Consider the following 27,720-nt stretch of genomic DNA (forward strand, 5'->3'; position numbering starts at 1 on the left):
TATATATATATAATTTATGTATATGTATATGTGTATAAAAGCATGGATTTAAGAAGATTAAGTAAACTGAAATGACTTTTAGAGGTTTGAACTTGGACACCAAGTATCTCTCTTGCTTAAGCAACTAAATTAACTATAGGGAACTGTTTTTATTACAATTTCTATAATCTGTAAAGTGTTCCTAACTATAACCAATTGCATTTATTATCAGTGTTATTCCTGAAAATTTATTTTCTGCATGTTCCAAGAATAACCACATCTTAATAACTTGAAAACCTTTTCTAGTATGTGACAAGACAATAATTTATGCATTGAGCTACTCCTGCATGCATGCATGTCAACTAATCAAATTCATCTTCATCAATCATTAACATTGCTCAATGATACTATATTTTCTTTGATTATTTTTAAATTTAGAAGTACCTGACATTTATCAAAGACGCTGTCAGGATCACAATTTGAGGGCCATGAACCATCTTTGTAGTTAGGCCAGAGTCCATGAATGCCAAAATCTGCTGTAGGTTTTCCAGTCTTTGGATAACAGCAGCCTTGCTTTGTGTTACAGTATGCTCCTGGCCACTGCATCATGATTCACATTTCAAATATGAAGAATCACAGCAAATTGTAAATATAGACATAAAACTTAAACAAATGATCATCAAGACATGAAATAAAATAAGGGAATGCATATCAGACAATGCTCATGATTTATGATAGAATAACATGACATCGTGTAATTAGGGGTTGAAATTTTAGGGTTTGAGGTATAAAAGGAGAAAAAATTAAGAATAATAAAAATAGTAAAATTTGCATTGATAATACACAGTAATAAGAAGAAAATAAATCATAAAATAAAGTAACTTAGGATATCTTCTTATATATTATAAGAAAATTCCAAATATCTTCTAAATGTTTTCTTGTTAGGTATATTATTAGTTACCTGCTGAACAAAATAGAAGAAATCAAAATCTCGAGAAAGGCATAGACCTGATAGGTATTGCAGTATCAATAGCTTGAACAACAAGGAAAAGTTGGGTTTCATCTTTGAAGTTTCCTTTCTCTCTATCTCTTGCTTTTTTTCTGAGAAGGACTTGACAAAATATGAGACTTATGTTAGAAATTCATAGGCAATTCTTACGCTAATAAGGGAAATTATAATGCAATGAGATATTGATATAAAGTGTTGTACTTATAGTGATTAGTGAATTAACATGGCACGTCATATGGGTTACCATGCAGAAACCAAAACGTGTCCCACTTCGAAGTTTCTCGGTTTCATCGAGGAATTAATTAAACAATTAATCGATGTTTATATGATTAATCCTTCTGCTAATAAAAACAGGAACTAATATACCAAAAAATAAATACAGTATTCACATTTTTTAGTTTCTTGTAGAAGAATACAAATAAATAAAAGTTGATAGGCTTAATTTTTACCATCTTAAATGTGTTATTTTCTAATGTATATTTTTTATTTTTAATCATTGCAATGAATTAGAAATCCAAAAAAGGGAAAATATATTCAAAAAAGAATGTTTTTCAAATTCTTGAACATATCACTTTCTAAAACACATTTTCCTTTCCGATGCATATTTTTTTGGGTTTTTTATTCATTATTGGTCAGAGATAGCAACACTATTGTTGTAAAACAAATGATTAATCTCTTCTTTTTTATATCTTATGGTGTTTTTTTTCTTTTTTGTATCTTATGGTGTTTTTTTCTTTTAGAAAATTAACGCATATGTATACTTTATTTTCCAAATATGTTTTTATTTTTAGTTATACTTTCTCCCCTATTTATCAGTTTCTTTTTAATATAGTTTTCCATATGGATAAAATAAGGTTATTTTAGTCAAGTTATATCAATTTTTACATCTTTTAATAATTTTAAAATATAGCATGACCTTAAGCATAAATGATATGAAAATAATAAATATTTCACAAGTCATATTAAACACAATATTTATAAATTACTTCATCATCATTTATAAGTGTATAGTACTTAACAAATTTGATATTGCTTTTAATCATGCAATTTTCTATTGGCAAATTTACTTTATTAATATAGTTTGACTTTAAAATTATTGAAGTAGTATAACTTTATGTTTATTTATCAAAGTAGTATACTTTTGTTGAAATCGCCTAGCCCATTGTCGATTTGTACTTTTTTTCCTCCTAATCCCACCAAAATCGACACTGGAAGTGGAGTTTATTTATTTTATTAAAGTCCTATGGAAATCCGCAATCATAGTAGAGTTTTCCACTTTTTTTATATTTTATATTACATGACAAAATCGACATCCTCAAAGGAGTTTTCAGTTGTTTTAAAATTTCTTTCGTGCCAACGAACTCGGCAATGTTGTTGGAGTTTTATCTTCATTTTTTATGCCCTAGGAATTTTCATGTTTTTATTATTTTTAGTAGTTTTATCCGAACACCCACATCAATTTTTTTGCAACAATAATGTTATTAAAAAAACAAAATATTACAATATTAAAATTTCAATTTATTAGATCCCAAAAAACTTTAATGACGTTTATGTGATGAAGTGTCACATGAAGGTGGTTTTCTTCTTCTTGGCGGTTGAACTCTTAATTGTTGTTCATTACGCTGCGAGATTCTCCCTCTAGCACGTGTCGCCAATTATGGCTCTTCCTCTCTTCATCATCTTCATCTTCATCTTTATCTTCATCAACATAGATGAATAATTAAAATTTCCGAACCCATACGATTGTTGTTATTGAGGAGTAACTGATGAAGTGTGTGCTTGAGAATGAATATTCGCTTCAGTTCGCTGCGGAGACTCAATTTCCAGCATATGATAATGATGAGTAGGATGAGCTTCATCAATGTGGGTAGAATATGCATATGGGTATAGCTCAACCAATGCTCCCATCATTTCACGGCCAGATGAGAAGACGTCACATAAAGATTGTGTGAGATTTACTAAAGAAGCTGGAGGACAACTCTGATCACAAATTCTCTTTGCAACATTCCAATATAGTTCATAGTTGAAAATGTAATTGGTTTGCAATATGCAAACCCAATCAATGCATGGTTTGAAAGTCCAAAATACTCTACCAAGAATAAATTGACTAGGGTCTTCCATGCCATTTGAAATCTACTCATGTGCTTGATATTTCACAATTGTACCGAGAGAAAAATATTGTAGAACATTCATTCAACGTGGTAACTCATTGTATGATCCTTCTCAATTGTTAGGTATCAGTGGCCTAGGAACACCTATAAGGGGGGTTAAATAGGTGTTGTGGTTATCAATCACCACTTCTCGCACCAAAACTCAGTTCTGGAAACAGCCCAGTTAATCGATTAACACCTTGTCTTAATCGATTAACACATACACATAAAAGAATGATCAGAGAGGCAAATTGCACAGTTATTTAAAAACAACTGAACAATGATAAAACAGATATTTTTAAGCAATATTAATAAGCATATGGCAGTGAACCATTATACAAAATATCAGCTATTAACTCGAATTGAAACAACAAGAAAAGTAAAGATGATTTAAGGAGAGAACAACGTGCAAAGATGAATTTTTATCCTGGTTCGTTTGTGGTCCACTGCAAACTACATCCAGGTCGCCCCTTCTAATCTTGGAAGATTTTCTTCTTCACAATGTTGAATATACGTATGACCACACACACCAATTCAATTTAAAAGAACATATGATGCTTCTTTCTTGAAATCTAGAACACCTAACCTTTGGTTTGACTCTACCTATCGCCTGAGAAAACCTTTCTCACGAAACAGCCCCAACCATGATTCTTGTTCTCAAATCAAGACCTCATAGTCTCGGTGAAGAATCCTAATCTCTGTGGTGGTATGACACCAAGAGATCAATCTAAAATACACAAAAAACAGATTATAACAACAAGGTATTATAAGCACAATAATGCTTGAAATATTACAAGTAAAAGACATAAAGACTAACCCAATCACAATTCACTCAAGCCATCAAGAACATGTGAGTTAATAAAAAATAGTAATCAATTATATCCCTCTAACAATCTTTACATATAATGCATGAACATGTGAGCAAGATAAGAATGAGCATAAGAATGTGAAAAACAGTATGCAAATCAAAACTCAATTAAGCATGGTAACTCTCTTCCTCACACATGCAACTCTCTTGCAAAAACAAAATGCAAAACGAAATATGCTCTCTAAAACAATCCTATACAAAGGAATGCAATGCTGCAATTTTTATACTAGACAGTTTTTACTGTTGGATTCGTTGCAATCAGTTAAACGGTTAAAACAGAAATCAATTATAACACAAAACAGACCTGTTAATCGATTAAGGCAACTCGTTAATCGATTAACTAGTGCAACAGAACTGAAACAAAAACCAGTTGTAAGTGAAACACTGATATAACAGAAAAACAGTTGAGTTAATCGATTAAGTCACCACATTAATCGATTAACTAGCATATTAAGATACGTGGTCCAAAAGGTAAACTTCTCATATGTTAAGCTTAACTCGTATACATGTTTTAGCAATTATATTATGCCTAATATGCACATATAACATGTATGATTAATGCATGAACATACAATTAACTAGATGATATGTCTCATGTATATGATATGACGATTATAATGGCTTGAGAGACTTGCACCTAGGTTCACCTCACCTATACTCACTTACTACGGCACACATCTCAGACTACTTGGAATAATGACTCTATTTATATCCTAGTCTAGATATGACCAATGAGCTCTAAACATGTTAATTGTTGAGCCATCTTCAAGCTTTAATAGAACATTGTCTCAAAACATAGGCAAAACATTGCTAGTGCTATTCTTGACACTTTGCATTTTCATCAATCACCATAAATTTTGGCCAATACCATTTATTTTGCCGTCCATGCCTTTCTATACTTCACTGTATAACCAAAACGACTAACAACCTCCTTTACTAGTGTCTTAACTGGTATACTTGGATCTGCAGATACTAAATTAATAATAAGGTTTGAAATGAATGATGAATTTAATTTGTTGTGGTATTGAGAAACCAACATAGATACACAATTGTGTGTTTCATTAATTTTTTTAATCTCCCAAATGTCGCGTTTACCATTAAAAGAAGCGGGAATTCGCCACTCACATCCGGCGCCAAAATGTGTACATTTCCCAACACATCTATCTGGTCTAGACTCATCAACAACATAATCAAATGAATTTTTAATATGAAATTCTCTAATAGCATTTATTGTGACTTCTTTAGATTCAAATTGCATCCCGACAAACAACTCATTACTATTATTGTTAATTAAACTAGTTGTATGACCAAAATCATGATCAACTTCTGAATATGTGTTACGAAAAAATGATGATGGAGTACTATATGTCATCCTACAAGATGAACCAACATCCACTTCGACATCCTCCTCATCACTACATATTTCAATGTCTTCTTCATCACTAAGTCACTAACAATATCCCTTAAAATAGTCATATACATTTAACAAAATAAGAATATTACAAATTTAATAGATGTAACAAAAAATATAAAACTGCCTACAATAAAGTAACATACAATGAAGTAAGATACAATGAAGTAAGTAAAAATACTAACCTACAATAAAGTAACAATCTAGAAGAGGTGAATAGCTCTAAATGAAAAATATAACACTGCATTTCCAACAATAGAGAGAAAGAGTACTTGAGAACAAGTATTTTTTAGAATATGTGCTTTTAGGTGAAAGCAAAGATATGCTTTTTATAGAAGTGAAAAATAATAAACACTCCTACATCATTGTCGAGTTCTTTGGCAAAAAAAAAAAAATTAAAACAAAGTGAAAACTCCTTCTGCATGGACGATTTAGGTAGGACATAAAATGGACATAAAACTCCTACAAGATTGTCGAGTTCTTTGGGAGAAAAAACAATTTAAACAAACTGAAAACTCCTTTGTGGATGCCGATTTTGCTAATGTAATATAAAACATAAAAAAAAAAGTGGAAAATTCCACTATGGCTGCTGATTTCCATAGAACTTCAATAAAAAAAAACTCCACTTCCAATGTTGATTTTGGTGGGACCAGGGAAAAAATATAAATTGACAATGAGATAGGCGATTTTAACAAAGTATACTACTTTAGTAAATAAAAATAAAGTTACACTACTACGATAATTTTAAAGTCAAACTATACTAACAAAGTAAATTTGTCATTTTCTATTTATTTTTTATTTTTTTGCCATAATTATTTTCTTCTCTCCACATTAATAAAGATGAATTTATAATTAATAAAGAAGTAATTAATATTCTCTTAAAATTTGAGAGTGACAATTGAACATGAATAATTTTTTCTAGAAAAACCAATGGTATGAAACTTGAGCTGAATGTCAAACTGAAAGAAGTTTTCTATTAGGTTCAACAAGTTTAAATAGTTAAATCATTTGGTCTGATCAGATAATTTCATACACAATTAATAGTTATTATTTATAAATATATAAATGTAAACTTTTATACAATTAATAATCCTATATAATTACATTGAAGTAATGTCTTTTCATCTTTTTGGACTGAAGTAAAACAAAATAATAGAGTAATGTTCCATTTTTTTAATTTTTAAGTGATCTGTCAAATTTATTTCCCGAATTAATTTGGTTTAACCGAGTTTAACACGATCGAACCAGAATTTTCTTGGTTCGAAGCGGTTCAACCCTCACTTGATTAAGACGGTAAACTAGAGCCGTTTTCAAGTCTGGTCAACGGTCAAACCAGTCAGACCGTCCAGTACGATCAGATTCTCACAACACTGAGAAAACAATACTTAGTCTCACATTTTTTTGGTACTAGCAAATGTATTCCTTCACCTTTTTTGGTAAGGAATTAATCTTTTTCAAGGTTCGTGACTGCCCTTCCTAATAGGTGTCGCTCATAGGAATCAAATCATTGACCTTGAGAGTCCAGTAATATCTTACACCAATGTATTGTTAATCATTTTTAACATCATAGATTCTTCTATAGTAATATTATATATTCAATAATTCCGCTGCACGTTGAGTCATTGACATACAAATTAAATGGTGTACAAAAATAAAAAAATACTATAATTATCTCTCATCTCGAGTATATGTTTTTAACGACAACAAAAAAGCATTAGCTTGTCAAGTACTTGCATTAATAATAATTTAATCAATTTTGGGGTGAACTTTGTAAGGCACGTATCCGTACCAATAATGGCATATTTGTATACCAGTAATAATTATATCGAAACTTTAACCTAATATATACTTAGATAAAAAACAATTCTTAAATGAGGTATTCAACTTGAGGGATGAATCAAAAAATAAATCTTTATTGGTTCTACCCCTCTTTGTTATGAAGAGAATGAATCTTTTTATCGAAGGATCATAAAAAAATGGGTCCGAATCCTTTGCGGAAATGATTTGGAAGATCCACAACAAAAAATAGTGATATTTGCTAGCAACAACATAATAGAGGCAGTCAATCAATATAGATTGATCCGAAATCTGATAAAAAATCAATATAGCACAGATTGTTGCATGCTTAAATGTGCAGCTGTAACAACTTTTATATGAAATTATTTTCATTTAAGTCACTCAATATATATATATATAGTGATCATATCGTTGGTGGATTATCGATTTCACGACTTAAAAATATATAAAATGTATCTGTGTCCACGGTTCCAATCTCTAAATTTTTATTAGATTTTAAAGATAATTAAACATTTATTATTATTCGGCTATCAGCTTTAAGAGATAAATCATCTAACTAATATTAGAGATCTCTACTCATTTCCATACATTAAAAAGCTGGGAACACAATACTTGGTTTACATTTGCTGCCTTTAGGGAACACAGGACACTCAATGAAGTTTGAACCAGCAGCGTTTACACACATGTATACTTGGTATAATTGGTTGTTTCCTGATGCGTCTACATTGCAATCGATGTGTGGAGTAAAACCAACTGCTTTCTTGATAGCCCCTTCGATGTTGCTCAAGGTATAAGATTTCCCATCAGGATTAATTCCTGTAGCCAAATGAATGTTTCTCAGTAATTTCTTTAAAGCCTTAAAGCATAACTATCATAACACAAAAAAATATACACTAAATTAATAAAATTTTGAGGATTAGTTATGCTTTTTGACTCCCGAAATTATATTTTCTAACATTTCAATATTAAAATTACTGCAAAAAATATGTTCTGAAACCAAAATGGAGACAATTTCTAAATAATATTTAAGCTAAATTTTAAATATGTACCAGCATTTCTAAGAGTTTGTTTGAGGTTGGCTTTTTGTTTGAGCTTAAGAGCTGATTCAAAATAGGCAAGTTGTTTAAGTTTTGACTCAGAACAAGTGCCATGTTTTTCCCATTCATGTGCCCAGAACTTTAACCCATCGTTGCTTGGGCATGCTAATGTGGGCCAGTCACTTTGCAATGTACTAGTTATACTTGATATCTGACATCATATGAAGGGATACATTAGTGGTAAAATAATAACAATAGAAACTCCAAACCGTTTAGGATTAAAATTCTATCTGTATGGCTATTGTGATTCTGATATGTGGTTAAGAAGAATACTTTTTATTGTTTAAGTTTTTCTGTTTTCTCTACTTCACAGTTTTGGCATGAATATTTAATTAAAAATAATTTTGAAAGTCTGCATAACAAATCAGAGTGTGTCGCTCTATGTGTTACTATTTGTGATTGATTAGAAAAACATATAATTATTAAATTTTTAATTTTAATATATTTTTCCAACCAACCATAAGTAAATGTCGCATCTGAGTGATACACTTTTCGAGACAAAAGATTTCCTAATTTTGAACTACCTGAGATGGATTAAAAGGGCTGTTAGGATCACAGTTAGATGGGTATGAACCATCTTTTCTGTTAGGCCATAGACCATGAATTCCAAAATCTGCAGCAGGTTTCCCAGATGTAGGGTAGCAACAAGCCTTCTTCAAGTCACAGTATGATCCTGGCCACTGCAAATGCAAAAACCCATAAGAACTATTTCATAATTAAAGACATCCAATTTAACTCAAAGCATAGCATAACCATTCAACCAATGACACTAAGTTACCTGCTCAACAAAGTAGAAGAAATCAAAATCCTCAGAAGCATAGAGAACTGTGAGGCATTGTGTCATCAACAGAAGCTTAATCAAGTTGGATCCCTTGAACTCCATTTTTTTGCCTCTCTTTTTATTTCCTTCCTCAACTGAATTGTTGGGTAGTGGACTGTGATATTTAAAGTCTTGGGCGAATGTCACATTTTTAGAATGGTATTGGGAGGCAAACACTAAAAAGGAAAGTATAGTGTATATAAATATACAAAAGGTGACTGATGTTTAAAAAAATAGTCTCACATATAATCAATATTATTGATATTTTAAATAAATTAAATAATACGAGATAATAAATATTATTAGTTTTAAATTGGGGATTAAGATCCTTATTAGTTTTTTGAAAGAGAGAAAATGTTTTAGGAGTAATTTTTAAAAGTGACATATTCCTATCACAATGTCTATATAACTGTTAAAAAATCCCATTTGGACATCAATCGAAAGATTTCTTGTATAGGTGGTTCTAACCTGTTAGAACTTCTAGTTAGACTGGACAACATCATAATATCATATATAATTATTATATATATTATAATTAATTAAAATTAGGAGTGTAAAAGTTCGGTTGATTTGGTTTTTTGTACAATTCAATGACTGAACTGAACATAAATATATTGTTTGGTTCACCTTAATTAACAGCAAAATTTATTGCAAGAACTGAATTGAACAGTTCATGAGTGGTTCGATTCGGTTCCACAGTTTTTGATGTTTTTTATTTTATTTTTGCATCAAACGAAAGTTCAAAATGTATTATAAAAAATATTTTTCATCCATAAAAAATGCAAGCATTATTATGAGGAAAACACTTGAAACTCTTTTAATAACATATATAACTATTATGTAATTTAGTAAAAAAAAACAAATGACCATATAAACAATAGTACAATTTATAATTTTGTAACATATATATTATTAATAACATATATAACAATTTAATATGACAATTTAGTAACATATATATCAATTAGTAATATATATAACATTACAAACATATATAACAATACATGTATACTAATATATGATATATGTTAGTTTTAAAACTAATATTACAAAAGTTGAAATATATGTTATAATTCCACTACACTGGGAAAATATCAAATATATATAAAAATTTAGTAAGTAGTAACATATACAACACTAACCTAATAACAATTTAGTAACATATATTACACTAGAATTCATACAAAATTGATAATTTAAGCCACAAAATTGGTTGAAGAATTCCTGGTATCTATTTTTAAATATGTGGTTCGGTTCAAATGGTTACCAAATTTCTAAAACCATTAACCAAACATAAATGATTTCTTAAAAAACAACCAAACCGGATCACGAAACCAAACGGAACCATATTTTACGATTTGGTTCAATTCGATTTCGCGGTTTAAACCGTAAACGCTTATATCATAATTAAAATAAAAATACAAAAAAAATTGATTACTTTTTCCTTTTGTCTATACTTTACATAATGATGTTGCCATATCCTAGGATACTCGTTTGAAAATTGTGCAAAGTTAGGAATTAAAATTAAAGTGTGGAAAGTTGAAAAGTTAAAAAGTGAAAAAGTGGGTGAAGTTGAAAAGTTGCATAGACTTCCTTCACTCTTTAATCTCTATACCAATATACCATATTAAACCAAACCCATTTTTCATACTTCTTCTTCCTTCACCTTTTCATGCTTCCTTCTTCCTTCTTCCTTCTTCCGTCGCTGTCTTCTTCGTCTTTTACTTTCGTTGTTTCAACTGTCAAACACACGGTGCAGCGAGAGTGACGACGACAATGAGTTAGATGGTGGTTCTTCTAACTGCTAGGTCTTCTACAAGCTCTGTATGAGTAGTTGGTGAGTTGTGAGTTTATGACCTTTTTATTTGTTTACTATTTTAGGATTTTTTAATTGAAGTTAGACTTGATGGTTTAACCAATTGGGTTATTTCAGGTTCAATCAGTCTAACCCGGCTAGAATGGATATAACATGATCCAAAACGACCTGAAAGAGTTCTCAGTTTGTGGGCTGGTATGGGACTGTCTCCGTTTCTGAGTGATTGTCGGATCGGATCGGTCCTAACAACCTTGCCTTATTATAAGTTCAATTATAAATATACTACCTAGCCTTCAATTAAAACACACACCAAAAATATGAAAGAGCCTATTTTTCTACCTTTACGACCATCAATGCCAACCCAATTCTATTTAAAAAGCTTCGTAGTCATTGTGCAATACTGAGAAGAGAAAGATTTGTCTGTGGTCTTTTATATAAATATATATATATAAATAACCAATAAAATTTTGATAACATATAATAAATTTAATTCTAATTAAATTTAATCATAAATAATATTACAAAAACTATAAATACATTTCTTTTTAAATATTATATATTATATATGTCTTTATACATTTTTTTTCAGTAGTAAGAATAAAATCCATGTAATCATTAATATCTAACCTCACATCGGCCGTGGATTTATGTCTCGATTTTTTTTTGACTATGATGCGGATTATGTGTTCCATTAATTCTTGTAACTTTAGGTATGTGTCAGTGTCACTGCCTTTTGACTAGTTTATTGCCATTCAAAATAAAGTAAAAGTTAAAGTATTAAAATAATAAATTTATAAAAATAAAGTAATAAATTTATAAAATATAATAAATAAACCAAGATTTTTTAGAAAATATATTTTTAATTGTAACAAATAAATATTATTACTAAAAATAAAATAATATTTTTATCATAGTGATGATTAATCTCTTAAATTAAATATAATAAAGATGTCGGGAAGGTCATGATGTTACTCCTTTTTAGAGCTATCAAAACAGGCTATGCGGACGGGTTTGAGCTAAACTCGATTGGGCTAAAAAGTATAGGTATATCAAATTAGAGTTTAAATCCACCCTAAACAAGTTTCAGACTGTGGTGGCCTCCCGTATATTATTATAAAATATTTATTTCAAATTTAAAATATTTAATTTATTTAATATATATTTGATATTAATGTGTAATTTTTTAACACACTTATTATGCTCAAATCAATCAAACTCATAGATCTAATGTCTTATGTTTAAGTTAAGAAGTGATATCAATTTCACTCATATGATTTTAAACAAAACCTATATATTAAATCTTTTATTTTTATTGGACTCTAATTTCCTAACATAATTTGTGACTTCACTTTAACTAAAAAACTTTTGGAAACTATAAAAAATAACATTATGTCAATTTAATTCTTATAGGAGGATCTATTTCATGTAATTTACCAACATCTTCAATGTAAATTGGTATAAGCTAAATTTAGTTGTGTGGAGTTCTCTATAGTAAATATATATGATGTTTTTTAGTTTTGTTATAAGTAAAATTTAAATATAATTAAACATACAATTAATAAAGGAAAAATTGAAATCCATATGGTTGATGTTATTTGATTTCATATACTAATTCATTCATATGCTTAAAGGGACATTCTTTAAAATATGATGAATAATATAATATTTTATTTTGTAATATTAAAAGGAAAATCTTCACCTAATGCTTATTAGTAAGGAAATGACTTAAAAATGAAAAAATAACGGCAAATAATTATAATTAAATTAAATTATAATTTACACATCTACTCATTTTCATCCAATCGTCTTTGAATGACCGTGACATTTTACTTCTATTCATTAAAATTAAATTATCAATATATCAAAAACTTAGATAGCAAATAAAAGTCATGGCAAATAATTATAATATTAAAAAATAATAAATGATTTTTTTGATAAATAAATAATCAGTAACAATTACAATAAATATTTTTTTAGTGATACATATGAATGCAAAAAATTAAATAAACTTGGATATTTTCCTAATTAATTTTATAAAAATAAACTCATATTAAGGATGAATGAAGCATTGTAAGTACTCACTTCTTTTCCTCAAATTATTCTTTAAAGAATCATGATATGTCACTCATGTTCCTAAAATTAAACAAAACACATTCAACAAATCAAAATATTTTTTACCTAGAACTACATAGTCTTAATTTACTATTGCACAGGGAATACATATGAGCAAATTAAAATATTGTCAAACACAAAAAATAAAAAAAAATTGGTTTTCCTTTTTGAATAAATAATTGAAACAAAATAAACATTTGTGGTTATAAAATATTCCACCAAACTAGTAAGGGTACCATTCTAGTGTGAGCGAATAGAATATTGTTGGACTGGGCCCATCTCTAAATCTATTAACACTCACATGTCCAAGATGAATACAAAATTTCCTCCTAAATTTAAAGATATGTTGAAAGTGTAAAGTGTCAAGGATTGCACTAGCAATGTTTTGCCTATGTTTTGATGATGACAATGAGTTAGTTAAAGATTGAAAATGTCTCAACAATCAACATGCCGATGACTCAAGTGGTGACTTATTAGACTTAGGTTATAATTCTTTATTATCTTTTTAGAAGTCTAAGATGCTTGCCATAGATATTGAGTATAAGTTAGAAAAACTTAGGTGTGAGTCTCACAAGACTTAATAAAGTAATTAATCCACTAAAATTAGACATCATCTAGAAATATATGATAATTATCTTCATGCATTTGAATACATTGATTTTATGCATTAAAGGTATTATATTTGGAAATCATGTATTGCATGAGCATATATCATATAGGTAGTCCACCATGCATTAACAAGCTGATTTTACACTGTTTAATCGATTATGAATAATGTTAATCGATTAACAGAATTGTAGTTTCAACAGAAAAATGAAAACAATTATTTTCAACAACCCGTTAATCGATTAAATGGGTACTTAATCGATTAACTGGGACCAAAAAAAACTTGAGTACCCGAAAGAGACAAGTAAATTGTGTTTGCAGGTGTGTCAAAGGACGTTTGAGCATCAAAGGATAAATCAACAAAAGATGTTCTAGGCACAAGGTTGATAAGTAGATCAAGGTTATTAAGAAGAAAAGTTATTGAGAAAAGTTGTTAAATGAGCTTCGGTATTATGCTACCTACCAAGAGTACTTCTCTAAGTAATAAAGGGAAGAGCAATGAAAGGGGGAGCATCACACTTTAAATGTCAAATACACAACATTGATTATATCATCAAACTTTTTATCAAACAAGTGATAATCTTGACCTATCACCAAAGGGTAAGTAAGGTAAGTCTATTAACAAGGTTACAAAATTAATTCTAGATATTGAGTACACTTGAACTAAAAAGTATATGTTATTATTTCACTCAATTCATGACATGTGTTATCATAGCATTTTGTAACTATGTTGAACCTTGCTAATTATGTTAAATAAAATTTGTTTTTGCGTGAATCTTGAACATGTTTTAATTGTGTATTATAATTGAATGATTCAAATACGCTTTAAAATGAAAATAGCCTAACAAGTGCTAACAAGTGGTTACATATATGTTTAATCATTCCATATATAAACTGTTTACATAATGGATATGTCATGCAAAATCTGTTTATATTCAAATTTAGAGTCAGAAATCAATGCATTTGTTTAAGCTTCTCAAACTGGTTATTACTTATGCTAATAATTACAGTTTTTTTTTTCAAAATAAATTGTTATATCTCTTCTTACTTTTGACTAGAATTGAATATTCGTATCTTTTTTATAATGTCAAAAAGGGGAGAAAAGTTGTTTATTGTGTTTGATGTTATTTGCAGGTTGTCATAATAGCTTCTGTATTATTAATCATTGCTTACTTAAGGGGGAGAGCAAAGCGCTTCAACTTTGAATTCACAACCATCATGCAAATGTACAACATCGTCAAGCTATTTCATCAAATGTAACGTATTATTTGATGTGGTGTTTGTCATCATCAAAAAGGGGGAGATTGAAAGTGCAAAGTGTCAAGGATTGCACTAGCAATATTTTGATTAAGACAATGAGTTAGTTAAAGATTGAAGATGTCTCAACAATCAACATGTCGAGGGCTCAAGTGATGACTTATTAGACTTAGGTTATAATTCTTTATTATATGTTTAGAAGTCTAAGATGTTTGCCATAGATATTGAGTATAGGTTAGGTAAACCTAGGTGTGAGTCTCCTAAGACTTAATAAATTAATTAATCCACTAAAATGAGACATCATCTAGAAATATATGATAATTAGGTTCATGCATTTGAATACATTGATTTTGTGCATTAAAGGTATTATATTTGGAAATCATGTAGTGCATGAGCATATATCATATATGTAGTTCACCATGCATTAACAAGCTGATTTTACACTGTTAAATCGATTATGAATAGTGTTAATCGATTAACAGAATTGCTATTTTAACATAAAACTGAAAAACTGAAAACAATTATTTTCAACAACCCGTTAATTGATTAAATAGATACTTAATCGATTAACTGAGACTTTAGACAGTTTTATATTTAAACTAAAATCTCAGAATATGTGGCGTAAGAATCCATACATTTTTACATCAGTTTCTCTGCATATTTTCGAGTTACTCACTGTTATATCTAGGAGAAAATATTGCATGTTACATTAGGAGAAAGATTAGATCATGCTAAGGCTTTAAGTTTCACATTCATATTGCATGATTGTTTACAAAGCTTTCTTGCATCATTCTTGTGTTTCTTGAAAAGAAAAAGAGATAGTTTGTGAGTTCTTGCTTAGGTTTTAGTCTTTGATCTTTATTGTGATATCCGAGTATTAAGTACTCATTCATAACTCAAAACATTGTAATTCAAGGATTGGAAAATTCTAGCCGCGGTTAGGTAAGGTGTTCTTCACAAAGACTTGGAGCGTTCGAGTCTTGTAATTGGAAACATGTACGTAACGATACATTGTGTTCTATAGTGAAGAAGGAAAATCTCCTAGATCAGAGGGGATGACTGGATGTAGTTTTGCAGTGGACAACAAAAGAACTAGGATAAAATCCTTGCGCAATCTTTTCTATCCCTTTCTCTTTTATATTTCAAGATGTTTTAATTCAAATTTGAAGCTGATATTTTGCATGCTTATACCTTGTTATATCCTTGTTAATATTGCATAAAAATATATGTTGTATCTATGCTTATCTGTTTGTAAATAACTGTATAAGAAGCTGATCTGGTAATTATGTTTCTGTTACTAGTTAATCGATTATGAACAATGCTTAATCGATTAATTGGGCATTTTTCAGCAAGTGTGTAAAAACTAAAAAGTGGAACTTGAGCTCCGCCACTCCTATTCAACCTCCCCTTCTAGGTGTATTATGCCACTGGTACTTAACATATCTTATGTAATGAATTTATGTAATGAAGAGAATATCAAATTAGATTTATTTTCCACAATCTTTTAGTTATTTACTTTCAATTGGATAATTTGGCTTAGATTAGAAGTCCACAGTTCCTCTTCAGTATTATTTATATAGGTTTAAACCAGACATAAATGCATCAGTAAAAAATGTTTTCTCTTTTAATATTTTATATTTTATTTAGAATCCTTATTTTTTAGTTGCTAGGTTTAACACTGTAACAAATACTAATACATTCTCTAACCGCAATCAACTCCTAAGTCTACACTCTCGAAACTAATGTTAATCAAAAATCACATCTCAACATATGAATAAAGTTATTGTTTTGAATCCTATCAATACAATTATACAAAGTAGGGAATTTGACCATTGAAGTTAAAAAAGCATGGGTTAAAGTAGTTGGCAAGTACATGCAAACTTCTTCATGTTATAATTATTGTTTTAAATTGTATTTATAGTTATAGTGGTGATTATGATTAGTATAGTCATTATTATGTAGACTGTAGTATGAAATTAATTAATATCGGCATAAAATATTAAAAAGAGAAATGTATCATATTATTGTAACTATTTTCATTAATTTTATTTTTTATATCTTTCTATGCATTTCAAGACTTTGTATCATCACAATTAATAATTTAAATTAGGTTTGTATTACAAGTAACATAATTTTCAATTAAAAGATAACATGATAATAATTTTACTTTCACAAAAGTGAATTACATTTCATATTGAAGAGTACATGTTACAATTTGGAAATATGACATTCCTACGAGATAAAGCAAGATAAAAATTACAATTTATATCTTTTCATCATTAGTGCCAATTATAAAAACTTATTATGTATTTTTTTTATACATCTAATGTTGGATACCCCTTTCTTTTATCCATTGGGTAAGTGCTATCTTGACACTTTGTACTTTCAATCTCCCCTTTTTGATGATGACAAACTCCACACCAAATTTTGTTTTGATGCATAGCTTGTAGATAGTCATAGAATGCATGGTTGTTGATTTCAAAGTTAAAGCGCATAGCTTAGACAACAGATGCTGAATATTATTTACAACCTGCACACATCAAACAACAAAACAACCTTTCTCCCCCTTTTGATATTATCAAAAACATAAAGTAAATGAATTTTGGTCAAAAGTAAGAAAAGATATGTAGTGAACTCAAACTGTAATTAATCAATTAATATTGAGAATGTAATTAATCAACCAGTTGATGGAAAAATTGAACACGTGCACATGTTGATCAACATTTAATCGATTAAGACAATTGGTTAATCGATTAACACAACAGAATACAATGATTGGAAAAAAATAATGGCATGAAAGGTTATACAAGAACTAGTTAAGCATGGAATGATCAAACATTCATATTATAGCATTCAAACAGCAGGCTCAATCAAACATAGGAGATACATATAACCAAACATGATCAAGAACCATTAAACATGTATTCATACTATATTTGACATAGATAAGCATGTTATATAAGCAAATTAAAACCAAAATAGTAACGATTTAAGTTCAAATGACATGCATATTAAGTCATAGTAGTTTAGCAAAAGTAGATAGTTAGAGTTATAACCCAAAAAACATAATAATATATGTCTCAAAAGTACAAAGCATCATAAATCCTTAAAATTAGCCATATAGAAGAACTAAACCTAAGGCAACCTAAGGTCTAAGGACTTCTAATCTAGGGATGCGGAGGAGGATCTTTTTCATCAGGTATGGTTAGACCACTTTCACCCTGGATGAGGAATCTCATCTTCTCAAATTCTGCACAAAACCTCTCATTCTATGCCTCAACAGTGTTCTGAACAAAGCTCCTCATAGCCTGATAGAGGTTATCAATGTAGGCAACCTGGCATTCCTCAAATTGCTCCAAATCTGTATGGTAGGAGTCCTTTAGAGACTGAAAATGTAGATCCATTCTGTTATTCAGCCTTTGCTCCATAGCATCCAACTGAGCTAATCCAAAGGATGGTTCCTGCGGCGCGTTTCCAGTTGGCTCCCCCCGAGTTCCTGCATTAGGCTAATCTGTTCCAACTTGATCCTCGTCATCAGATAGATCCAAATCTATGGTAGTGTAATCCTCTTGGTATTGCCAAGTACTTCCATACTTGTAGATACCCATCTTGTGGATTAGGCTTTCACCAACAAGGTGATCTTTATCAGAAGTCTTTGTGATGATGATGTCAGATACGTCAATACGTAGATAATCAATGATTCTCGATATGAATATACTATATGGCATCAACTTGGATTGTGAGGTAGAGACATTATACATGACCTTCAGGATCTCTTCAGGTCAATTAATTATGATATTTTCCTTTACAACATATATGAATTTCAGATCATTAAACTATACATGTTTTACCATTCTATTATGCTTATCAACTATACATGTTTTACCATTATGTTATGCCTAAAATGTATAAGTAAAATGTATAATTAATGCATGAACATATAATAATCTAGATGACATGTCTCATGTAAATGATATGATAGTTTTTAGAACTTGTGAGTATTGCATCTAGGTTTACCTAACCTAGACTCAATAACTAAGACACATATCTATGACTCTAGTTTAGACATGAAGCTCTTGAATCTTTGACATGTTGATTTGTTGAGTTATCTTTAAGCTTTCACTAAATGCTATCTTGACACTTTGCACTTTCAGTGTTCTTTGCCTTCAATCTGTGGCCTTTGCAAGAAAACAAAGGATTCCTCTACCCATTTGTTCTTCAATTGTCCTTTTGCAGTTCTTTTATGTAATTGTTTAAACATAACTTTCTAAATTAAGTTGGACACATCCTCAAAAACAACATTACTAAAGACAAATCAAAGGAATTGGAGCAACCAGGTGAAGCAGGTTTTGATAGCTAGTATTATACATACCATTAATATAATCTAGTTTTGCAGGAATCAGTTTAGGTTCAAGGATAAAACTATCACTTTTCCTTTAGCATTGCCTAAATTGAAATCAACAATCTCTTTGTCGGGAAACGACTCTACTAAGTATGCACACAACAGTATACATGATTTCTCCCTGCTTAGTGAGCTTCATATAAAAAATAACTACAACACGACTCCTAGCATCTTGGAAGCCATTTGGCAACCTCCATCTTCAGGGAGAATTAAAATCAACACTAACGATGCTGCTAAAGGTAATCCAGGTCACTCAGGAGGAGGTGGAATTTTTAGGGATCAAAACGGAATTGTTAAGACTTGTGTTGCTTGCCATAACGGATTGGAAAATGCTCTTTTTGCTCAGTTAAATGTTCTTATGCTGGGAATCAAAATTGCTCACAAAAAGGGTTGGCAAAAAATTTGCTTGGAATGTGATTCAATGCTTGTCGTGGACATTATCAATCACAGAGCTAGAGTCCCATGAAAGCTAGCAAGTAAAGGGAGTTTGTGTCAAACAATGTTAGCATCAAACAATGTTAGCATCAATGGACATCCTAGTTTCTCATATATATCGGGAGGAGAACTCTAGTGCAGATAAACTTGCCAATCATGGAATTTCATCCATGATATACACTTGGTGGAATCATGCTCCAAATTTCATACACTAGGATGTAAATAAGAACATATTACAATTACCTAGCTATAGGTTCGTATCAATGTAATCCTCTTTATAAACATTTGCTGATAATTAATTTAGTTGATGGTGCATTTAGCACCACTCGTTAAAAAAAAAGAAATTAAAACAACAACAACCGTGTTATTTGTAATTCGATTTTTTTACATTAAATTACAACTTTATTTTTAGTTAAAAGAATAGAATGTTAAATTTGAACCCTCCTTTTTTTTTTTCTTAAAAAAAGTTGAACGTTATTAATATAAAATTTAAGATGCATTGTGTAATGTAATGATGTTCTCTCGTAATATTGGTGCCAACACAACAATATTTTTCACTTTATAGTTTATACCAACGTTAATTTATTGGCATAAAATTCCGATAAATCCCATAAAGATTAAAAAAGTTAATGTTCGAATAACACTTGTTGAGAGGGACAATTACACATCGAAAATAATTAGTTTAGTTCATTACCCATAAAATGAAGAATACATTTGATAGTACCAAAAAAATTATGCTATAATTTTAAAGTTATGGATTAATTTTCGACCAATGTTATATATTAATTTATAAAGTTAATTGTAAAATTATGGTAAAAAGTACCAAAATAATTAGGGCGATTTAAATTTCAAAACTTCTCCCAGACTCCCAAAATTAAAAGGTTAGGGAATTTAAAATTCCCAAACTTATAATTGCAATCACCAATCTTTCCTCCATAATTTAAATAGATAAAATCATCATTTGTTTGTTGTACACTTACATACCCCTTCTATTTTATTATAAGACCCATTTTCAAACTTTTATGCAAATAAATAAATTTATTGCTCAAATATTATTTATTTATTCAAATAATTTGAATGAAAATAATAATAATTTAGTTTCGTTAATAAATGGCAGATAATAACCAAAAATAAAATTGCACTACTATTGGTCAAATATTTTTTATTGATAAAGCAACGGTACAATTGATCGTGTTCAATTGATCAGTGCTGAATATGAAATGGACAATAACATCTAAGCAAATTTCATAAAATGAATATAGTCTTAGAGATTTCTACTCATTTGAATATATTAAAAAGTTGGGAACTCAATGCTTGATCCACATTGGCCACGAGGGAACACAGGGCACTCAATTAAGTTCAAACCAGATGCATCCACACACAGGTATACTTGGTATAGCTGGCTATTTCTTGATTTGTCTACATTGCATTCAATGTATGGAGTAAAACCAACTCCTTTCTTGATAGCCTCTTTGATGGCGCTCAAGGTGTATGATTCCCCATCGGGCTTTATTCCTGTATACAAATGCATGTTTCTTAGTAATTTCATTAAAGCCCTAAATTCAAGCATTACAAAAAATTAGTAAAAAATATATGGAATGAAACCAGAATTGTATTAATTTTCAAATAATGCTCAAACCAAATTTTAAAAGTATACCTGCACTTGTAAGAGCTTTGAGAAGGTTGGTTTTTTGTTTGAGGGCAAGAGCTGTTGCAAAATAGTCATGTTGTTTAAGTTTTGACTCAGAACAAGTGCCATGTTTTTCCCATTCATGTGTCCAGAAACCTGTCCCATCGTTGCTTGGGCATGCTAGTGTGGGCCATTCACTTTGCAAGTTGCTTGTTAAATCTGATATCTACCATCATATAATGGGACAAGTTAGTGTTAAAACTTAAAATAATAATAATAATAACTCAACCACTAAACCTTTTAGGATTAAAATTAGTTCTGTTTGGCTTTGTGTCTTTGTGATTCTGATGTGAGGTTAAGAAGAATATTTTTTTACTATTTAAATTTTCATTTTTCTATGCTTATCAGTTTTGGCATTAATGTTAAATTAAAAATAAATTTAAGGCTTGCATAACAACATATAGGAAGAGGACAAGTGGACGTTTATGTTGTCCAACAGAAAGTTCTACCTCGGAAAGAAATCTGGATCCTCTCCGGAGAGTCCAGTACTGACAAAGATTATGACATGTGCCATTTAAAATTATTCAGTGGATCACCTATAAGAATTATATTTTGACTTTTATATGGAATCTTTATAAACTAATGTCTACAAACACATATAAGATAATGAATACTAAAGAATCATTATGTAGCTTAGTTTTATTTGAGGGATTTTCATTAATATTTTTTTATAGATAAAGTGATCCAATTATGTTACCTAGACAATGAAATTCAAATACGCATGGTCAGCAAAAATACAAGTTTTCATACCAAGTTCAAATAAATAATTCAATAGGTGGAGAATGAAGTACCTCGGATGGATTAAAAGGGCTGTTAGGGTCACAGTTAGATGGGTATGAACCATCTTTTCTGTTAGGCCATAGACCATGAATTCCAAAATTTGCAACAGGCTTCCCAGATGTAGGGTAGCAACAAGCCTTCATAGTATCACAGTATGATCCTGGCCACTGCAAATGCAAAAACTCATAAGAACTATTTCATAAAGATATCCAATTTAACTTAAAGCATAGCATAACCATTCAACCAATGACACTAAGTTACCTGCTGAACAAGGTAGAAGAAATCAAAATCCTCAGAAGCACAGAGAACTGTGAGGCATTGTGTCAGCAATAGAAGCTTAATCAAATTGAATCCCTTGAACTCCATTTTTTTGCCTCTCTTTTTTCTTCTGCCTCAACTGAGTTGTTGGATAGTGGACTGTGATATTTAAGGTCTTGGGTGGATGTCACAATTATGGAATGTTGTTGGGAGGCATATGAATTTATAGTCACAAATGGAAGATTACCACTAAAAAACAAAAGAGTATAAAGAGTATCATAGCATTATATTTGAGTATATGCTGCAGATTATTCGAGACATGTCAGCACATTTTCTTAAAATAAGTTATTAGGATTTTGCTAAAGATAAGAAGAGGGTGACCCTAGAGTAAGGTTACTGTTTATTGAAAAAGGGTAAAATAGTGGAAATAATTTCTTTACTTATAGGATAAAGATATATATATCCATTATTTGAATGAGATTAGCTTTCCTTATTCATGTCTTCATCCAATAAAAATATAACACTTCATGTTATAAAAATAAAAACTATTATTTTTATACTTTTTACTAAAATTCTATTTGTTATGGCAGAGAGACACCATCATTTTGGGAGAGATGATATTCATTCTCATCATTCTCACATCCTACTAAGTGAGAGGTTGGTGAAATAGATTTCCTTTTTTTTTCAAAACAAAAGATGAAAGGTAAGTGGTAAAGGGGAGCATATATGTTGTCTTATAAATTGTATTACTCCATATATCATTGTCTCTGATTGATTGAAAAAATATATTTTAATTAAAATTTTAATAATTAATTATTTTTTTGACCAATCACACGCAGTGGCACATTGAGTGATACACTTTTATGGGACAAAAGATGTCCACCCGTGGTAAAGTGGCTTATATTTAAATAATTTATAATACACTGAAAAATAACTAAAAATTAATTTTTTAAAAAGTTTGTAATATTTAAAAATAATTAAATCATATTGGATAATTTTATTAATACCATACCAGATATTAGACCAGTCAGAATACTAATATAGTGGTATAGTGATTTAATGAGTAAAGGTGAATATTCATTTATAGATAAATACCTTGTTCCATTAGTGCTTATATCTCTTGGTTTGTGTTAATCCTTGGCTTTTGAGTGTGTTGTTGCAGTAAATATCCTTTTCATCTATCACAAATTTTTTGTTGCATATTCATTTTATTTCTATGTATTTATCACTCATTCTTGTTACATAATCATTTCTTAATACCTATTTTATATTATTTTCATTTCTTTATGGTAATAGAGAAAAAGTAATATAAAAATATTATTAATGTTGTTAATAATAAATAAAAATTAATTTATAATAATAAAATAATAAGTATATATAATTTAATTAATAAATTATATTTTTTAGATATTAAATAATATTTTTATCATACTTGATGATCAATCACTTAAAATAAATTATAATAAAGACATAGAGATTTCTATAGTGTCATTTATTTTTCTCAGATTGTCTTTGAATAATCGTGATAAATCAAAAAATAAAAGTCTATCCACGTGATAAATAATTATTAAAAAATGAATACATTTTAATAAATATAATAACAATACATATTTGCATTAATAACAGATAAAGAACGCAAAAAATGAAATAAACATGAATATTTTCTTAATCAATTTAAAAAATAACAAAATGAAATTAATAATCATACTATTGATGAAGGGATGATTGTGAGTGTTAATTTTTTTCATCTCATCCTTTAAACAATCGCGATACATTGTTGATGTTCCTTAAAATAAATAAAACACATTAAATCAGTTAGAATATTTTCTACCTTAACTATGTATTCTTTCTTGATTATGCATTTGCAACTAACGATATGTTGTAGCAAGATAAAATTTGACATACTGTGCTTTTTCTATGAATAAATAAATAATTAAAAGAAGTAAGCAAAGTAGTTTTTTTTGTATAAAATAATCCAATCAACTACTATGGGTAATGTCTCAGTACAAGCAGATACAATGATCGTATCTTTCCCAATTCATACTATACTTTCGAGTCTAGATCTTTAATTTAAATACGAACACCTACCAAAATTGATCATAAAAGAGAGTTTTGTATATTAATTACAAAAAACATAATAGTAACTCCAAACGATTAGAAATATGGTATAATATTTTACCTCCATCATCTTAAGTTGTAAAATCGGTGTTTATCATAAGTTAGGTCACGATATATGGGTGTGAACACCCATTTTTGTCAGTCTCATAAGAAGCCAAAATCCATTATTTCTTAAACAATTGATTTCTGAAGAAAAAACATAAGCAAATGAACTTTTGAAATAAAAAATAAAAGATGTGTTAAAATGGTTTAATGAGTAATTAATGACTAAATAATATCTCATCTTCTTTTATTATTTTAAAATGATTTTATGTGACTTATACTGATTATGGAAGGATTCCAATTTTTAAAATAAATCATATAACAAAACCCTTACAATTTTTGTTTTATGTTTAGTTGTAAAATAAAAATGCACTCAAACTATTCATTTTGTCATTTTATAAAAGTCAAATTATTTATTTTTACATATTTATAGATGATGTGGTAATTTTTGGATTTTATATAATCACTACATAATTTTCTATCCAAAAAGAGGTTTATGGCTATTGTTATTTTAAAAGATCAAATAATTATATTGAACTCATTTTTGGGTATTAAAATATTCTTTTGACTTTATAAAATTTATTAGAATATTTTTAGAGCAAAAATGTATTTTTTTTAAATGTCCTAAAACCTAAAATTACTAAATTTGAATATTTGAATTTATAATTATTTTTCAAATTCGAATTTTATTATTAATATGATATTTTTTAGAATTTGAATGGATTATATTAATTATGAATTGTTTTTTTAGAACATGTGTTAAAATCTCTTTAAATAATAGAAATCACACACTAAAATATAACAAATCTACACAAACAAAAAAGAAAAAATCTGATTTATGGATAAATGAATATTCACCATTAACTCTCTTCAATAATTTAATAGGGAGGTCATATTTTATTTTACATGTGAAAATTCCATCACGGTAAATAAGAAGGATATGTGCATATAGAAAATCTCTCCAAAACAAATAGCAAAAAATATTTCGGTGGTTGTACCCTCTTAATCCAAAAAAATCACCAACACCCTAAAATTATCACAAACACACAACAAATCCTAAATAACCCAAAAAGTAGCAAATTAACTTGCAATATCCATTTTTTCATATGATGTGTTCAACATGTATGAGATTGTCATTATCCTCATTTATCTATGAATTAGTGCAATACTACTCGATTTCCTTGCTGGTCGGTGACTATATGCAATCTAGTGGACATCTTTAGTCCAACAAAGTCACATTCCATAATCTCAACATTGACACTAAATCTCATTAGTTTCCCTTAGTGGTGTTCTTTTTAGTTTTAATTTTATGATAAGTAGTAATGATATAAAAATCAGAATCTCACTATAATTAAAATGACAATTAATAAAACTTTTTGCTTTAGAAAATATTTTTATATTACAATTTGAGATTAATCAAAGATGAAGGAGGATTGTGGTATCACTTCACATCCTCTTATCATCTTTAAATAATCGTGTTGTGACACTTTATTCTATTGATTTAATTTCTAATTAAAAAATATTTTTTCCTAAATTAAATTAATAATTAGCAATAATAATAATTATAAAATTTATTTTTCATTAATTAACACTTTACCTAAAAAATAAAAATTGATTATTACATTATAAGGATGGAGGAAGGGTCATTAGAGATGGATTCTTTTCCTCAATTCATCATTTGGACGGTTCCATTACATAGCTTTTGATCCTAATTAAAATACTCAATCAACAATCAATTTTCAATCAAAGAACTATGTAGTTTTGTTTCCCTAATAGGGATACATAGAAGCAATGTTTCATTTTATCAGACACAACAAAAAATAAATAAATTTGTATCCTTTTAATAATTAATTAAATAACTAAATAACTTTAAAAATAAGTCATGGAATTTAGTGAGGGGTACCATTTAAAATGGGTGGATAAAGTTCTAATATTTTTCCTACCTCGTAACTGATTCCCGAACCTAAATATCAAAAATTTAAAGCTCAATGTGATTTGGCCAAAAATATTTTTGTACATTTTTTAACCATAAAGTATAGTGAAGACTCTAAAATAATCGTGTAACTGAAAATTAGGGCGCGATAATGGGTAAAATCATTACTTGTGAATCTGTCAATACAAAGTATGGAATTTGACTATGGGAAAAGGGCATGGGCTAAAGTACTAGACAATTACATGCAAGATTGTTGATCATAAAATTATTGTTTTAAATTGTGGTTATAATAGAGATTATGGTTACAATTAGTATAGTTATCGTGATGCAGCAAGAAATTATTTAATTTACATGCAAAATGTAAAAAAGAATGTATAATTATTGTAAATATTTTTATTATATTTATTGAAAGTGTAAAGTGTTAAGGATTGCACTAGCAACGTTTGCCTATATTTTAATGAAGACAAGGTATTAGTTAAAGCTTGAACATGGCTCAACAATCAACATACCTGGGACTCAAATGGTGACTTCTTAGACTTAGATTATAATTCTTTATTATCTTTTTAGAAGTCTAAGATGCTTACCATAGATACTTCGAATCATACTTCATTAGAATATTATGAAATGTTGGTACGAAGTACAAGGCGGAATCCTAATCATCGCCCAAATAAAACTACTCGCAAAATAAATGCCCTATACAAGTACACTAATAAAAAAGCACAAGGGTCGGTGTAGGTATAACCGTTTTCCTCAATCCTCCATGCCCCCTCCTGACCGAGCGATCCATCTGAACAAGACGTGAATAGAAGAAAAATAGAAAGAAAAGGGAGTAAAATATCTAATGAATATTATTCATTGACGGCGTGGAATTACACAAAATATTACATCCAGACAGACACGCATAATAACATAATATATACATCACATAAAAAAATGCACAATGATGAATATGTTATAATATCATATTATGAGGATCAAAGTCCACAATCTCAATGTATGAATGTTATGCTTGTTTCATCCATCCTTTCACCAATATCCTCCCAATATACTATTCGGAAATAACCAAGAGTACAGGTCCCATAACAAGCCGATTTGAACGCACCAAAATTATTCCTCGCAAGGATATATGATCGATATGTT

At 29.2% G+C, this 27,720-nt stretch overlaps 3 protein-coding genes across 3 annotated transcripts in view; all 3 read right to left on the reverse strand.

Annotated features, from left to right (window-relative positions):
- LOC109360172 (ribonuclease 3-like) overlaps positions 1-670 on the reverse strand; it is a 2,655-nt gene extending 1,985 nt beyond the window's left edge. The window contains exon 1 of the mRNA XM_019604901.1: positions 424-670. Coding sequence (XP_019460446.1) covers positions 424-588 — 165 coding nt within the window. The 5' untranslated portion in view covers positions 589-670. The remainder of the gene's footprint in view (positions 1-423) is intronic.
- LOC109360144 (extracellular ribonuclease LE-like) lies at positions 7,724-9,213 on the reverse strand. The gene is made up of 4 exons (XM_019604874.1): positions 9,090-9,213; positions 8,836-8,991; positions 8,264-8,462; positions 7,724-8,030 (listed from the first exon to the last, which is right to left on the reverse strand). The coding sequence occupies exons 1-4, from the start codon at positions 9,192-9,194 to the stop codon at positions 7,804-7,806; spliced, it is 687 nt and encodes a 228-aa protein (XP_019460419.1). The 5' UTR covers positions 9,195-9,213; the 3' UTR covers positions 7,724-7,803.
- On the reverse strand, positions 20,902-22,703 carry LOC109360054 (ribonuclease 1-like). Its single transcript, XM_019604796.1, has 4 exons — positions 22,491-22,703; positions 22,241-22,396; positions 21,417-21,615; positions 20,902-21,274 (listed from the first exon to the last, which is right to left on the reverse strand). The coding sequence occupies exons 1-4, from the start codon at positions 22,593-22,595 to the stop codon at positions 21,051-21,053; spliced, it is 684 nt and encodes a 227-aa protein (XP_019460341.1). The 5' UTR covers positions 22,596-22,703; the 3' UTR covers positions 20,902-21,050.

This window comes from Lupinus angustifolius, chromosome LG11 (assembly GCF_001865875.1).
Source record: "Lupinus angustifolius cultivar Tanjil chromosome LG11, LupAngTanjil_v1.0, whole genome shotgun sequence".
Classification (NCBI taxonomy): Eukaryota; Viridiplantae; Streptophyta; class Magnoliopsida; order Fabales; family Fabaceae; genus Lupinus; species Lupinus angustifolius.

Coding starts and splice junctions, on each gene's coding strand:
- LOC109360054 (XM_019604796.1), bottom strand. CDS start 22,595: ATGGAGTTCAAGGGATTCAATTTGATTAAGCTTCTATTGCTGACACAA. Junction 22,397..22,490: donor TCTTCTACCTTGTTCAGCAG/GTAACTTAGTGT, acceptor TTGCATTTGCAG/TGGCCAGGATCATACTGTGA. Junction 21,275..21,416: donor CAAAGCTCTTACAAGTGCAG/GTATACTTTTAA, acceptor ATTTGTATACAG/GAATAAAGCCCGATGGGGAA.
- LOC109360144 (XM_019604874.1), bottom strand. CDS start 9,194: ATGGAGTTCAAGGGATCCAACTTGATTAAGCTTCTGTTGATGACACAA. Junction 8,463..8,835: donor GCCCTTTTAATCCATCTCAG/GTAGTTCAAAAT, acceptor ATATGATGTCAG/ATATCAAGTATAACTAGTAC. Junction 8,031..8,263: donor ACAAACTCTTAGAAATGCTG/GTACATATTTAA, acceptor ATTTGGCTACAG/GAATTAATCCTGATGGGAAA.